The sequence below is a fragment of the Arachis stenosperma genome, chromosome 6, assembly GCF_014773155.1.
Source record: "Arachis stenosperma cultivar V10309 chromosome 6, arast.V10309.gnm1.PFL2, whole genome shotgun sequence".
In the NCBI taxonomy this organism is placed as follows: domain Eukaryota; kingdom Viridiplantae; phylum Streptophyta; class Magnoliopsida; order Fabales; family Fabaceae; genus Arachis; species Arachis stenosperma.
Genome location: NC_080382.1, coordinates 52,222,545 through 52,238,657, shown reverse-complemented (window position 1 = coordinate 52,238,657; position 16,113 = coordinate 52,222,545). Strand labels below are relative to the sequence as shown.

The window sequence follows — 16,113 nt, the reverse complement described above, 5'->3', positions numbered from 1 at the left end:
AAATTAGCTTCCTTCTTAAAATCTGATAATAATTTCTGACCAAACACACCCCATATTATTTAATATGATAAAATTATTTCATTTTAAATCCAAATTTAACTTAAATTGACCGAGACGTGGCAATTTTTCGACAAGATCATGAATATTCTTAGACTATGTTTGGTTGGAGAAAATAAAAAGAAAGAAAATAGAAACGAAAAAAAGAAAAAAAAAGAAATTGAGTATATTTTTATTTTTTTTGGATATATTTATATAAAAATTAAATAAAAAAATAAATACTATAAAAAGATAATCTTATCTTTATATTATAAAATTTATTGAAAAAAGTGAAGAAATAATATTAAAAATATAAAAAAATATACTTTTTTATATTTTTAATATTGAAAAGAAAAAAAATTAATAAATCTTATCAATTTTTTTTATTCGATTTTTTTTCTAATTTTTTTTCCTTAACGGAATAATAAAAAAATTTTTTTTTTCAAACAAACATAGCGTTAATATTGGGGAGTAAATTATAAAAGAGAAAGAAAAAAAAAAAGAAAATTATACTTCTTAAAACTATATAAAAGCGCAAGAGAGCTCGGATAGCTGAAAACAGTGGAAGGTTGAAACGGTAAGCTCATCTCTCTCGTTCTTGTTCTGTCTTTGCTTTTCTCTCTCTAAAGCCTCAATGCAGAAAGGGCTGCTACATCATCATCATCTTTAATTTGCCATTGAAGAAGAAAACAAAACAAAACACACCGAAACAGAAAGAGAACACAACAAATGCGGAGTTTCGTCGCCGTGTTGCTGGCCTTAACTGCTGTGGTGACGGCGGTGCCGGCAACGGTGGTGCTTCCGGGGAGCTATCTTCCCCTGGAACGCACCATTCCCCTGAACCGTCGCATGGAGCCGGAGGCGCTGAGAGCTCGCGACAGAGCACGCCACGCTCGAATCTTGCAAGGCGCAACTGTTGCCGGCGTTGTCGACTTCTCAGTCCAAGGAACCTCCGATCCTTACTTCGTTGGGTACGGGTAAATTGAACTCTTACCTTCCCATTTCATTACGCATTTATTGCTCGGATTCTTTCGTGATCTTGCGTTTCTGTTAAGCATGTAATTACTTAGTACTTACCATTACTAGTTTCTGTAGGTATTTAGTTTTGTATATATCTTTTTTCAGTTCTTTATGACTGCTCAATTGGAAGTTAGAAAATATTTTAAGATTATAATAAAGTTTTTGTATTGTGTTCAACTGGTTAAGTACAATACTTAGCCAAAGATTGATATAATACAGGAGGAGCAATGACGCATTACTCTCAAAAGTTTTATATTTTGTTATGTATGATCTCTAATCGTGTGTTAGTCTTGGATTTGTTGTTCAGATTGTACTTTACAAAAGTGAAGATGGGTTCTCCTCCTAAGGAATTTAATGTCCAGATTGATACTGGGAGTGACATCTTGTGGGTTAATTGCAACAGATGCAGTAATTGTCCACAGTCTAGCGGGCTGGGGGTGAGAAGTTTTTACGCCTTTGTGCCTTTGGTTGTAGTCTTTTTGTATTCATTGTAATTAAAGAGATGTTTCACACCATCATTGATTGCTCTTCTTATGTGTTGTGTGATGCTCTTTACAGATCCAGCTCAATTTCTTTGATGCAGCCAGCTCATCCACTGCTGCACTGGTTTCCTGCTCGGACCCGATATGCACTTATGCAGTTCAAACTGCAACAAGTGAATGCTCCTCTCAGGTTAACCAGTGCAGCTACACCTTTCAGTATGGAGATGGAAGTGGTACAACCGGATATTATGTTTCCGATGCTATATATCTTGACACGATTGTGGGACAATCTGTGCTTTCTAACTCATCATCTACCATCGTTTTTGGGTGAGTCTTTATGCCATTATGGATAATTTATGTGTGCTGAATGTGAGAGTAAGGACATATAAAGAGCAAATCTGGATGATGGAATCTCAGGAACCTATATTTAGGTTGAAGAGTACAGTTTGTGTGATCATTAGGAAATCTTGTTATGTTATAATATGATGGATTGAATCAACAGTAATGACATGTTTTATAGAAAATTTTGTCAATAGGTGGATTTTTAAATAAATGGGGCTTATCTTTAGGCTTTCAGCTGTCACCTATTGTGCCTTCTGGGGTATTCATTCCCATATCTATGATAATATTCTCTCTTGTTTTAATTTTAGTTTATTCATTCTTTTATATACTTTTTTCCTTTTTGGATTGTTGTCTTGGGAGCAGGTGTAGCACCTATCAATCTGGAGATTTGACTAAGACAGAAAAAGCAGTTGACGGAATTTTTGGATTTGGACCTGGTGCTCTATCTGTTATATCGCAGTTGTCATCGAAAGGCATGACCCCCAAAGTTTTCTCGCATTGCTTAAAAGGAGATGGCAATGGAGGAGGCATACTAGTTCTTGGTGAGATATTGGAGCCTGGCATTGTTTATACTCCACTTGTCCCATCACAGTATGTTCTTTCTTCTGGAGTTCCTTGTTTTCTTTCCTTAGTTGGTGGGATAATCTTTCCCCTAATATTGTTTCACTTTGGTACAAGGGGAAAGTATGAGTTCTATTTGTCTTTGCATGGAGTTCTTTTGATTACCTGCCAGAGATTTTTCTAATTACAAAATAATCATCTGGATGTATTAGCTATAAAGGTGATATTACTATGAGAATTGGGTTCCTAAAATCCGTATCTTGCCAGTATTCTGTTTTAGTAACAATACAGATCGATATGAGTATTGCTGCAATGCAGTTGAGTAATTCCTTGATCAAATTTCAGGCCCCATTACAACTTAAATCTTGAGAGTATTGCTGTCAACGGACAGCTCCTCTCAATTGATCCAGCTGCATTTGGAACATCTAACAATCGGGGAACCATAGTTGACTCTGGTACAACATTGGCATACCTTATTCAAGAAGCTTATGATCCATTTGTCAATGCTGTATGTTCGCTTTTTAACTCGATATGTTTGAACCTTTACATGTTGTAAAGTTCTGGTAGTCAAATGGAATTTGAATTGCGCTGTCAACCAAAATCGTACTGTTACAGTATGAATTAGGCAATGAAGTATTGAAAAATGCTGTCACAATTCTTTTTCGCTTGAAAGAGTGTGTTGAAGAGAGGGCAAGAAAAGAAATCTTCATTTGGCATGTTTATCTTGTAATCTTAGAAATAATACTGACTTGAAAGTAATGGTATTCAATATAATGACACGGAATATTCAAATGAATGTGTAGATAACTACAACTGTGTCACAGTTTGCCAGACCCATTATTTCTAAAGGAAACCAGTGCTATCTGGTCCCAACCAGGTTAGTTCAATCTAAACTCACTATTATAATAAAGTTATAAAGATCTTTAAATTTTCTCAATAATAAAAAGAGAGATTTTCCTATTTGGACCTCTCAGGATCTCATTTGATTCATTCTTATTCAGCATAGGTGATATATTTCCTTCAGTCACTTTAAACTTTATTGGTGGAGCATCCATGGTTCTGAAACCAGAACAATACCTTATGCATTATGGTTTTCTTGTAAGTATGCCTTTTCTCTGTGATCTCAGTCTTCCTTCTTTTTTCTTGCAAAGGTAGGAGGAATGCTCTGAGTTGTGAATTACCTCAATTGTAATACTCTGATCGTATGATGTGCCACGTTGCTTTTACAGGATGGTGCTGCAATGTGGTGCATGGGTTTCCAGAAAGTGCAGGAGGGATTCACAATTTTAGGAGGTTAGACCCTAGAATAAGATTTTCTAGAAGTTTGAAGAAACAATTGCTTCCTCCCATTTGATTATGAAATAGGCAATTTAGTACTATGCACAAATAAATCTTGAATAGATTGTCTTCTGTGTTTGGCTGTGTCCAAGGGAGTGAGAGGACCTTCTTCAACACAGTTTGTTTTGGTGAACATTCTAATGAAATTGTAGAATATAATTTCAAAATTCTTCCAATATCTTCATTCAGGGTGATTTAATTTGGCAGTTTTCTGTTTACTTTGTGTTAGCATCTCATTGATCAGGTAATCTCGTGAACTAGTCATTCCCTATTTCTAGTATTGAATTCATCATCCCGTTGTTTCTGCTTTTGCAGATCTTGTGCTGAAAGATAAGATTTTTGTATATGACTTGGCTAATGAGCGTATTGGATGGACAAACTATGACTGTAAGTTCACCACAGGAACTCTTTCTCTGCTGCTTATGTGGTCCATGTACTTCATCTTAACTTCAAATTGTTGTTCAGGTTCCTTATCAGTAAACGTCTCAGTGGCTGCAACCAAGAGCAAAGATCAGTACATCAATGCAGGAACGCTGAGTGTCAGCAGCTCCCTCATAGGCCATGTGTACAAGTTACTACCTGTAAGCATTGTGGTTCTCCTTGTCCACATGATAGTTTCCATGGTGCCCCCAATTTCGTGACTCACTTCCAAGATTTTCAAAAGCTCATTCTTTGAAACTCCCTGGATTTCGCCGATGTTTTGCTCATTATCGGCATTCCCATGATGTTTTGACCGGGATTTGTAGCTGTTTCTGCTCTGTATTTATGTCATTGGCATCTCTCCATTAAATATGATGAAAATGTGAAATCTCATTGTAAAGCGGCTCTCTTTTAGAGAAATGGCATACTTGTATATTATTATATCTGTAATGGTAGATGAAATTGTAGTATTTATAAAGGTGCTCTGAACGCATAGAACATTTCAGTTGTGACTTGTGAGTAGAGTTACTTTCAGTGAAGTGTATAGAAATCTCACATGGTCATGGTATTCCATTAATGGAATTTTATGTTCTGTTTTTGGGTTTCAAAAAATAAAAATAAAATCCATAACAGTTGCATCTTTTAAAGTATAGATATAATTCCCTTCATTTGTGGTTCTTTAAAGACAAGCGAATTTGAGAAATTTGAACATATATAATGTAGAGAAAGTCTATGGAACTAACTACAATGGTAGCCAATTCAGCCAATTCTCCTCTAATCTTGATTTTGATATGCAAAAAATTTAGTTATGCATCTTTTCTATATTCGCGTCGTACAACCCTAAGCTACAAACGACTCACTATATGTGCTTCCATCCTCTGTCTCCTACTCCTCCCATCCGTCGTGCCTTTGACGTATACCTCTTCTCGCTCATTGCGTCGTCGTTGTCTCTCCGGTGCGCCACCCTTGTTGCGCGAATCAGCTCCCTCTCCGACCCTCCTGTCGCGTGCAGCCGCCTCTCTCGTCGTGCGTCCTCCCTCGTTGCATGATGAGCGGATATTTTATACGCTTTTTGGTAGTGTTTTTATATAGTTTTTAGCATGTTTTACTCACTTTTTGTTATATTTTAATTAATTTTTGTTCAAAAATCATATTTCTGGACTTCACTATGGGTTTGTGTGTTTTTCTGTAATTTTAGGTATTTTCTTGCTGAAATTGATTGACCTGAGCAAAAATCTGATTCAGAGGCTGAGAAAGGACTGCAGATGCTGTTGGACTATGACCCTCCTGCACGCGAAGTGGATTATCTGGAGCTACAGAAGCCTAATTGGCGCGCTCTCAATTGTGTTAGAAAGTAGACATCTTGGGCTTTCAAGCAATGTATAATAGTTCATACTTTGCCCGAGATTTGATGGCCCAAACTGGCGTTAAACGCTAGCCAGAAACCTTTTCTGGCGTAAAACGCAAGAACTGGCACCAAAACTGGAGTTAAACGCCCAAACTGGCACCAAAGCTGGCGTTTAACTCCAAGAGTGGCCTATGCACATGAAAGCTTCAAAGCTCAGCCCAAACACTCACCAAGTGGACCCCGGAAGTGGATTTCTGCACTATTTGCACTTGGGAACTCATTTTCTGTAAACCTAGGTTACTAGTTTAGTATAAAAACTACTTTTAGAGATTCATTCAAGAACGGATGACATTTTTACATTTCATATTGTATCTTTGACGGCATGAGTCTCTAAACCCCATAGGTAGGGGTGAGGAGCTCTGCTGTGTTTCAATGGATTAATGCAATTACTATTGTTTTCCATCCAATTACGTTTGCTTCTTTTCTAAGATATTCACTCGCACTTCAATGTGATGAATGTGATGATTCGTGACACTCATCATCATTCTCAAATCCATGAACTCATGCTTGACAACCACTTTCGTTCTATCTGAGCTCAACGTAGTCATTGGGCGACAGCTTGAGTGCGTATCTCTTAGGCTCATGATCCACGAGTTTGACTGCTTCTCCTAACAACAGAGCATTCGAATCTGTGAGATCATAACCTTCGTGGTAAAGGCTGGAAACAATTGGCAGCATTTCTGAGATCCGGAAAGTCTAAACCTTGTCTGTGGTATTCCGAGTAGGATCTGGGAAGGGATGACTATGACGAGCTTCAAACTCGCGAATGTTGGGCGTAGTGACAGTGTGCAAAAGGATAAATGTATCCTATTTCGGCACAAGTGAGAACCGACAGATGATTAGCCCTACGGGAACCGTAGCTGGACCATTTTCACTGAGAGGACGGATGGAAGCCATTGACAACGATTATCCACCAACACATAGCTTGCCATAGAGGGAACCATGCGCGTTTGGAGAAGAAGACAGTAGGAAAGAAGAAATTCAGAGGGCAGAGCATCTCTGAAACCCTAACCTGTTCTCCATTACTGAATAAAAAGTACCATTTATTTCATGTTCTTTTACTTTCTGCAAACAAAACCCTTTTTATTATTAAACTCCTGACTAAGAGTTACAGGATAACCATAGGTTGCTTCAAGCCGGCAATCTCCGTGGGATCGACCCTTACTCACGTAAGGTATTACATGGACGACCCAGTGCACTTGCTGGTTAGTTGTGCAGAGTTACAAAAGTGTGATTGCAATTTCGTGCACCAAGTTTTTGGTGCCGTTGCCGGAGATTGTTCGAGTTTGGTCAACTGACGGTTCATCTTGTTGCTTAGACTAGGAATAATTTGTTTTTGTTGGTTTAGAGTTTTCTGTTTGAGTCTAGTTTCATATTTTAAGTTTGGTGTCCTTTGTGTTTTTGTTTTCTTAAAAATTTTTCAAAATTAGTTCTTGGTGTTCATCTTAACATTCAAAGTTTTCTTGTTGTTTCTTTGTTTTGATCCAAAAATTCTAAGTTTGGTGTCATTTTATTGTTTTTCTCTTTCCTCATTAATCATCATTTTTGAACTCATTAGGTTGACTTGGTCAAAATTTTTAAAATTTGGTAGTTTCTTGTTAGTCAAGTCAAGATTTCAATTTTTAAAATGTTATCTTTTTAAATCTTTTTCAAAATAAAGTCTTTTTCAATTTTCTTTCTATATTTTTCGAAAATCTTTTATAAAAGTTTTCAAAATCCTTTATTTTCTGTTTAAATTTTCGAACTACTTATTCCATTTTTATTAGGTTGATTGAAAAATTTTAAGTTTGGTGTCATATCTTTTTCAAATCATTTCTTTTATTTATTATCTTACAAGTAGTAATTTTCAAATATCTTTTTAGGACATATCTTTTTCAAAATTTTCTAACCACTTTCTCTCTCTTCATTTTTCGAACTTACATTCAATTTTTTTATCATTTTATTTTATTTTATTTTCGGTATATAAAAAAAGGAGAGAAAATTGTTTATTCACAATTCACATCATTTCCCTTTCTCCATCATGGACCTAAGTGGGAATGAACAGTCCAGAAGGACTCTGGGGTCATATGCTAACCCCACTACTGCTTCATATGGAAGTAGTATCTGCATACCCTCCATTAGAGCCAGTAGTTTTGAGTTAAATCCTCAGCTCATTATCATGGTGCATCAAAATTTCCAGTATTCCGGTCTTCCACAGGAAGAACCTATTGAGTTTCTGGCACAGTTCTTACAAATCGCTGACACAGTTCGTGATAAGAAAGTGGATCAGGATGTCTATAGATTATTGCTGTTTCCATTTGTTGTAAAAGACCAAGCTAAGAGGTGGTTAAACAACCAACCCAAGGCCAGCATAAGAACATGGAAATAGTTGTCAGACAAATTCCTGAATCAATATTTTCCACCAAAAAGGATGACATAGCTAAGGCTGGACATCCAAGGCTTTAAACAAGAGGATAATGAATCTCTTTATGATGCTTGGGAGAGGAACAGAGAGATGCTAAGGAAATGCCCCTCTTCTACTACGAGCTTACAGCAAAGGCCCAGATATCTCTAGACCACTCAGCTGGAGGATCTATACACATGAGAAAGACAATTGAGGAGGCTCAAGAGCTCATTGATACAGTTGCTAGAAATCAACATATGTACTTAAGTAACGAGTCCTCCATGAAAGAAGAGGCTAAAGCAGTATCCACTGAACTTTGTCCCCCAGAACAAGTTGCTGAACTCAATCAGCAAGTACTTGTTCTAACAAAACAGTTAGCAGCATTTAAAGAGATGCTACAAGACACTTAAAATACTAACAAGAATATGGAAGCAGAATTGGATCAGACAAGACACCAATTATCTAAACAAATAACAGAAGAGTGCCAAGCTGTTCATTTGAGGAGTGGAAAGACATTGAATGCCTCAACTCAAAGCAGTAGGAAGCCAAGAAAGGAACAACTGATAGAGGATGACCAAGCCACTGCCCAAAATCCCTCTGAGGACAGTAAGAGCCCAGAAAGGAATGATTCTAGTTTTCAAACGCCAGAAAAGGGTGCAAAATTGGCGTTAAACGCCCAGTGGATGGCCAATTCTGGCGTCCAAACGCCAGAAAAAGGGTGAAAAGTTGGCGTTAAATGCCCATCCAATCCCCAATCCTGGCGTTCAAACGCCAATAAGGGATCAGACACCTGCGGGTGCTGATAACAACCCCCTTAAGTAGGCTTCTCCAACCACCTTTGTAGGAAATAAACCTGCAGCAACTAAGGTTGAAGAATATAAAGCCAAGATGCCTTATCCTCAAAACCTCCGCCAAGCAGAACAGGATAAACAATTTGCTCGCTTTGTAGACTTTTTCAGGACTCTTGAGATAAAGATTCCGTTTGCAGAGGCACTTGAGCAAATACCTTCTTATGCTAAGTTCATGAAAGATATCTTAAGTCATAAGAAGGATTGGAGAGAAAATGAAAAAGTTCTCCTCACTGAAGAATGCAGTGCAGTCATTTTAAAAAGCTTACCAGAGAAGCTTAAAGATCCCGGAAGCTTTATGATACGATGCACATTAGAGGGTGCTTGTACCAAGACAGCTCTATGTGATATTGGGGCGAGTACAACCTGATACCTGCATCCACTACCAGAAAGCTTGGTTTGACTGAAGAAGTCAAACTAACCTAGATATGTCTCCAACTTGCTGATGGCTCTATTAAAATGCCATTAGGCATAATTGAGGACATGATGGTCAAGGTTGGGCCATTCGCCTTTCCCACTGACTTTGTAATGCTGGAAATGGAGGAGCACAAAAGTGCAACTCTCATCCTAGGAAGACTTTTCCTAGCAATTGGACGAGCTCTCATTGGCTTCTAAAAAGGGGAGGTAACCCTGAGAGTCAATGAGGATGAGTTCAAGTTGAATGCTGTCAAAGCTATATAGCATCCAGACACATCAAGAGACTGCATGAGCATTGATATTATTGACTCCCTGGTGGAGGAGGTCAATATGACTGAGAGTCTCGAATCAGAGCTAGAAAACATCTTTAAAGATATTCAGCCTGATTTGGAGGAATCATAGAAAACAGAAGAATTTCTGATAACTCCTCATGAAGAGGAGGAGCCTCCTAAACCCGAGCTCAAACCACTACCACCATCCCTGAAATATGCATTTCTGGGAGAAGATGACACTTTTCCAGTGATCATAAGCTCTACTTTAGAGCCACAGGATGAAGAAGCACTAATTCAGGTCCTAAGGACACACAAGACAGCTCTTGGGTGGTCCATAAGTGATCTTAAGGGCATTAGCCCAGCCAGATACATGCACAAGATCCTATTGGAGGATGATGCCAAGCCAGTGGTTCAACCACAAAGGCGGCTGAATCCAGCCATGAAAAAGGTGGTGCAGAAAGAGGTCACTAAATTACTAGAGGCTGGGATTATTTATCCTATTTCTGATAGCCCCTGGGTGAGCCCTGTCCAAGTTGTCCCCAAGAAGGGAGGCATGATAGTGGTTCATAATTAAAAGAATGAACTGGCTCCTACAAGAACAGTTGCAGGGTGGCGTATGTGTATTGACTATAGAAGGCTCAATACAGCCACTAGAAAGGATCATTTTCCTTTGCCATTCATAGATCAGATGCTAGAGAGAGTAGCAGGTCATCCATACTACTGCTTTCTGGATGGCTATTCAGGTTACAACCAGATTGCAGTAGATTCCCAGGATCAAGAGAAAATAGCATTCACATGTCCATCTGGAGAATTCGCCTACAGAAGGATGCCATTTGGTCTGTGCAATGCACCTGCAACCTTTCAGAGGTGCATGCTCTCTAGAGAAATTTCTGGAAGTCTTCATGGATGACTTCTCAGTATTTGGAGACTCATTCAGCTCCTGTCTTGACCATCTAGCACTTGTTCTGAAAAGGTGCCAAGAGACTAACCTGGTTTTAAACTGGGAGAAATGTCACTTTATGGTGACTGAAGGAATTGTCCTTGGGCACAAAATTTTGAACAAGGGAATAGAGGTGGATCAAGCTAAGGTAGAAGTAATTGAAAAATTACCACCACCTGCCAATGTTAAGGCAATCAGAAGCTTTTTGGGGGCATGCAGGATTCTATAAGAGGTTTATAAAGGATTTTTCAAAAATTGCCAAGCCTCTGAGCAATCTTCTAGCTGCTGATACACAGTGTGTTTGCAGGCCTTTGAGACTCTGAAAACTAAGCTGGTCACAGCACTAGTTATTTCTGCACCAGACTGGACATTACCATTTGAACTAATGTGTGATGCTAGTGACCATGCCATTGGTGCAATATTAGGACAGAGGCATGACAAGCTTCTGCATGTCATTTATTATGCTAGTCGTGTTTTAAATGACGCACAGAAAAATTACACAACAACCACAGAGAAGGAGTTGCTTGCAGTGGTTTATGCCATTGACAAGTTCAGATCTTATTTAGTAGGATTAAAAGTGATTGTGTACACTGACCATGCTGCTCTAAAATATCTCCTCACAAAGCAGGATTCAAAACCTAGACTCATAAGATGGGTGTTGCTTCTGCAAGAGTTTGATATAGAAATAAGAGACAGAAAAGGGACAGAGAACCAAGTGGCTGACCACCTGTGCCGGATAAAACCAGTAGCAGGAGCATCCCTCCCTCCCTACTGAGATCTCTAAAACCTTTTTGGATGAGCAACTGTTTGCCATTCAGGAAGTACCGTGGTTTGTAGAGATTGCAAACTATAAAGCTGTGAGATTCATACCCAAAGAGTACAGTAGGCAACAAACAAAAAAATTGGTTTCTGATGCAAGGTACTACTTGTGGGATGAACCATATCTCTTTAAGAGGTGTGCAGACGGAACAATCCGTAGAAGCGTGCCTAGAGAAGAGGCACAGAAGATCCTATGGCACTGGCATTGATCACAGTATGGAGGACATTTTGGAGGTAAGCGAACAGCCACAAGGGTTCTCCAATGTGGCTTTTACTGGCCTACTATCTATAGAGACTCCTGAGAGTTTGTACGTAACTGTGACAGTTGCCAGAGAGCTGGTAATCTGCCTCACAGTTATGCCTGCCTCAGCAAGGAATCTTAGAGATTGTGTTGTTTCATGTTTGGGGCATTGACTTCATGGGACCTTTCCCACCATCATATTCAAACACTTACATTCTGGTGGCAGTAGACTATGTATCTAAATGGGTAGAAGCAATTGCAACACCCACTAATGATACTAAAACAGTGCTGAAATTCCTCCAGAAGCACATCTTCAGTAGATTTGGTGTTCCTAGAGTACTAATCAGTGATGGGGGCATTCATTTCTACAATAAATAGCTTGACTATGCTCTGGTTCAATATGGAATTAACCACAAAGTAGCAACTCCATATCACCCACAGACAAATGGGCAGGCTGAAGTCTCAAATAGAGAACTAAAACGAATCCTGGAACGGACTGTAAACACCCGTAGAAGGGATTGGGCAAGAAGTCTGGATGATGCTCTGTGGGCATACAGAATTGCATTCAAGACTCCTATAGGGACCTCTCCATACCAGCTTGTGTATGGAAAAGCCTGTCATCTGCCAGTGAAACTGGAACACAAGGCCTACTAGGCAACCAGGTTCCTAAACCTTGATGCTAAGGTAGCTGGAGAGAAGAGATTACTCCAGTTGAATGAGCTAGAGGAGTTCAGACTCAATGCTTTCGAAAATGCTAAAATTTACAAAGAGAAAGCGAAAAGGTGGCATGACAGAAAGCTGTCATCTAGAGTCTTTGAGCTAGGACAGAAGGTTCTGCTGTTTAACTCTAGGCTCAGATTGTTCCCTGGAAAACTGAAATCCTGGTGGAAGGGACCATATGTGATTACAAGTGTATCACCATATGGATATGTAGAGCTTCAAGATATTGACTCTGACAAAAAGTTCAATGTTAATGGGTAGAGAGTCAAACATTATCTTGAAGGTAATGTTGAGCAAGAATGCTCAAAGCTGAGACAAGATTAAAGCTCAGTAAAGTCCAGGTAAAGACAATAAAGAAGCGTTTGCTGGAAGGCACCCCAGCCATCAGCATAAATTAGATGTTTATAACAATTATATGAGTCATATTATTTTGTTATTCATGTTTGTTAATACATTTCAGTAAATAATTCAAAAAAATGAAGGTTCAGAACATAAAGCAGAGGCATCACAGAGAAAAAGAGCTCACTGGCGTAAAAACGCCAGTAAAGAGGCATTTTGGGCGTTAAACGCCAGAATGGGCACCCTTTTGGGCGTTTAACACCAGTAAAGGTAGCATTCTGGGCGTTAAAGGCCAGAATGGGCAGCATTCTGGGCATTTAATGCCAGAATGAGCAACGTTCTGGGGGTTCAGAAACACGCCCAGTGACAAAGGATTTCTGGCGTTTAACGCCAGCCAAGGTACCTGGCTGGGCGTTAAACACCCAGATTGGCTAGCAGATGGGCGGTAAACGCCAAAATGGATACCATTCTGGACGTTTAACACCAAAACAGCAGGGGGAGGGGAATTTCATTCCTAATTCAATTTTTTTTCAAATTTTCTTGTTTTAATTCATAAATTTCTGCATAAAAACATTACAAATAATCATCTTTCAATAACCATTTCAAAAATTATTAATCTTATAAATTCTTCTTAATTCCTTTTCAATTCTTTTTGAAAAAGGTTTTTAAATCTCATTTATCTTTCCAATCTCTTTCCAAATATTTTTAAATCATCCGTATTATCTTTTCTTTTTTAGATGCATCAACAAAAATTCATATTTCAAGTCCTTATATCTTTTTCATATCTTTCAAATTTTTAAATCTATCTTTTTCGTATCATGTTTATCTTTTATCAATCATATCTTTTTATTTTTTTAAAAAAATTTTTCGAACCCAGCCCCCCTCCCTTTTAAAAGCATGTTCGGCCACCCCCTTTGACCCATCTTTCGAATCCTTCACTTCCTCTATTCCTTTTCTTTCTTTTCTTTTGCTTAAGGACAAGAAAATCTCTAAGTTTGGTGTGTTTTTCCGTGATCACTGACCAAGATCATGGCCCCTAAAGGAAAACAAACCACTCCAAGAGGCAAGAAAGAAAACAATCCAAAACCACAATGGATACATGAGAAGTTCTGCACCAAAGAACATGCAGACCATTACTTCAAAATTGTGGGCAGAAGATTAGTAATCCCAGAAGTTAAATTCGATGTGAAAGAAGACGAATATCTGAAGATCCAAGAACAGATTTGAAACAGAGGCTGGGAAGTCCTAGCTAATCTTGAGGCACTTGTGGGAAGAAACATGGTCCACGAATTCTATGCAAATCTGTGGCTAACATATAAGCAAAGATTAGAGGGAACTGCCTTCCACACCTTCCAGACTATGGTCAGAGGGAAGATTATTTACTTCCACCTTGATAAAGTGAGAGAAGTCCTTAAACTTCCTCAACTACAAGATGATCCAGAATCCTTTAATAGGAAAATGGCTAAAGATAAAAACTTGGATCAAGTTCTAGAGGATATATGCCTCCCTGGAACCAAGTGGATAACCAACACAAAAGGTGTCCCAAACCAACTGAAGAGAGGAGATCTCAAACCAGTTGCTAGGGGCTGGCTGGATTTCATTGGGTGTTCTATTCTTTCCACCAGTAACCGCTCTGAAGTCATTGTCAAGTGGGCAGTGATAATTCACTGTATTATGCTGGGAAAAGAGGTGGAAGTTCATCAGCTAATTCCTTGTGAAATTTACACATTTGCACACAAGGAATCTACTGAAGCCAAGTTGGCTTACCCAAGCTTGATCAGTCTGTTATGTAAAGATGCTGGGGTGAAGATAGGTGTGGATGAGTATATCACAATTGAACGCCCAATCACCGAAAAGGTAATGGATGGACCTCAAGTTCAAGACAACCTCAACAAGAGGAGGGCGCATGAACTCCTTCCAGAAATTCCTCAATTTGACTATTGGGCCCGCTTGGAAGCATCTGTCACGAAGCTGCAAGAAGCTTTGGATCAACTCAAAGAAGAGCAGCAGAATCAGAACAACATGCTTTACAAATTGCTCAAGGAACAAGAGCAGCAAGGGCGTGAACTACAGGAGCTGAATCGCCAAAGGCTATCCCTTGAAGCGCTAAGCATCCCACAGATTGAAGGAGCACCTATCTCCCAAAATCAAGGTTGTTGAGTCCTAACTCTATGATAACTTCTGTTATTAGGGACCTATATTATGAATTGCATGAGCATTAGTATTAAGATTGCATGATCATTAGTATTAGAATTGCATGAGCATTAGTATTAATTTTTTTTTTTTATCAATTTGGGTATAATTTAATTTTCTTATCATCATCAAATATGAATAAAATAGTAGATTTTTTTAAAAGAGCAAGGGTGCAAATATCTCGAGTATATAATAAGAAAAATTCAAATTATTTATATGTGGTGGCATTGCTTTAGCTCTTTGAATGAATGCATAAACAGTGCATAATTTTCTTTATACTGAAATTTAAGTAATGTTTGGCTCTTGAAAGAAGGAGGTAAACAGAGAAATGTTATTGATAATATGAAAAATCATAAAATTGATTCTTGAAGCAAGAAAAAGCAATGAAAAACACAAAGCTTGCAAAAAAAAAAGCTAATAACCCTTTAAACCAAAAGGCAAGGGTAAAAAGGATCCAAGGCTTTGAGCATGAATAGAGATGAGGGCTCAATGGAATAAAATTCTGGCCTAGGTGGCTAAATCAAGCTGCCCCTAATCATGTGCTTGTGTCATGAAGGTCCAAGTGAGAAGCTTGAGACTAAGTGGTTAAAGTCGTGATCTAAAGCAAAAAGAGTGTGCTTAAGAACTCTGGGCACTTCTAACTGGGAACTCTAGCAAAGCTGAGTCACAATTTAAAAAGGTTCACTGATGAGCGGATATTTTGTACGCTTTTTGGGGGTAATTTCATGTAGATTTTAGCATGTTTCAGTTAGTTTTTAATAAAATAATATTAGTTTTTAGGCAAAAATCATATTTCTGGACTTTACTATGAGTTTGTGTATTTTTCTGTGATTTCAGGTATTTTCTGGCTGAAATTGAGGGAGCTGAGCAAAAATCTGACTTAGGCTGAAAAAGGACTGCTGATGCTGTTGGATCCTGACCTCCCTGCACTCGAAATGGATTTTCTGGAGCTACAGGAGTCCAATTGGCGCGCTCTCAACGGCGTTGGAAAGTAGACATCCAGGGCTTTCCAGCAATATATAATAGTCCATACTTTGCACAAGGATAGACGACGTAACTTGGCGTTGAACGCCAAGTACATGCTGCTGTCTGGAGTTAAACGCCAGAAAAACGTCATGATCCGGAGTTGAACGCCCAAAACACGTCAAAACCTGGAGTTTGACGCCAAGAAAGGCCTCCACACGTGGAAGCATTAGTCTCAGCCCCAGCACACACCAAGTGGGCCCCAGAAGTGGATTTCTACACCAATTATCTTAGTTTACTCATTTTTCTGTAAACCTAGGTCACTAGTTTACTATTTAAACAACTTTTACAGACTTATCTTGTACCTGATG

General features: G+C 38.7%; 1 protein-coding gene across 2 annotated transcripts; it reads left to right on the top strand.

Moving 5' to 3' along the window:
* The first annotated feature begins 603 nt into the window (after nt 1-603).
* LOC130932793 (aspartic proteinase 36-like) lies at nt 604-4,781 on the top strand. Of its 2 annotated transcripts, none has more exons than XM_057862210.1 (10): nt 604-1,007; nt 1,364-1,493; nt 1,615-1,865; nt 2,244-2,471; nt 2,787-2,949; nt 3,245-3,318; nt 3,443-3,539; nt 3,671-3,734; nt 4,095-4,166; nt 4,245-4,781. In XM_057862210.1, exons 1-10 carry the CDS (start codon nt 766-768, stop codon nt 4,418-4,420), a joined length of 1,497 nt encoding a protein of 498 aa, XP_057718193.1. In that variant the 5' UTR covers nt 604-765; the 3' UTR covers nt 4,421-4,781. The 2 variants fall into 2 exon arrangements, with proteins under 2 accessions (XP_057718193.1, XP_057718192.1); XM_057862209.1 differs by having other exon boundaries at nt 604-1,013.
* The last annotated feature ends 11,332 nt before the right edge of the window (nt 4,782-16,113 follow it).

What these genes read in the sequence shown, in the direction of transcription:
- LOC130932793 (XM_057862209.1), top strand. Translation starts at nt 766, where the DNA reads ATGCGGAGTTTCGTCGCCGTGTTGCTGGCCTTAACTGCTGTGGTGACG. An exon ending in CACAGTCTAGCGGGCTGGGG is followed by an intron (nt 1,494 to 1,614) that starts GTGAGAAGTTTT and finishes TGCTCTTTACAG; the next exon opens with ATCCAGCTCAATTTCTTTGA. An exon ending in TGGATGGACAAACTATGACT is followed by an intron (nt 4,167 to 4,244) that starts GTAAGTTCACCA and finishes ATTGTTGTTCAG; the next exon opens with GTTCCTTATCAGTAAACGTC.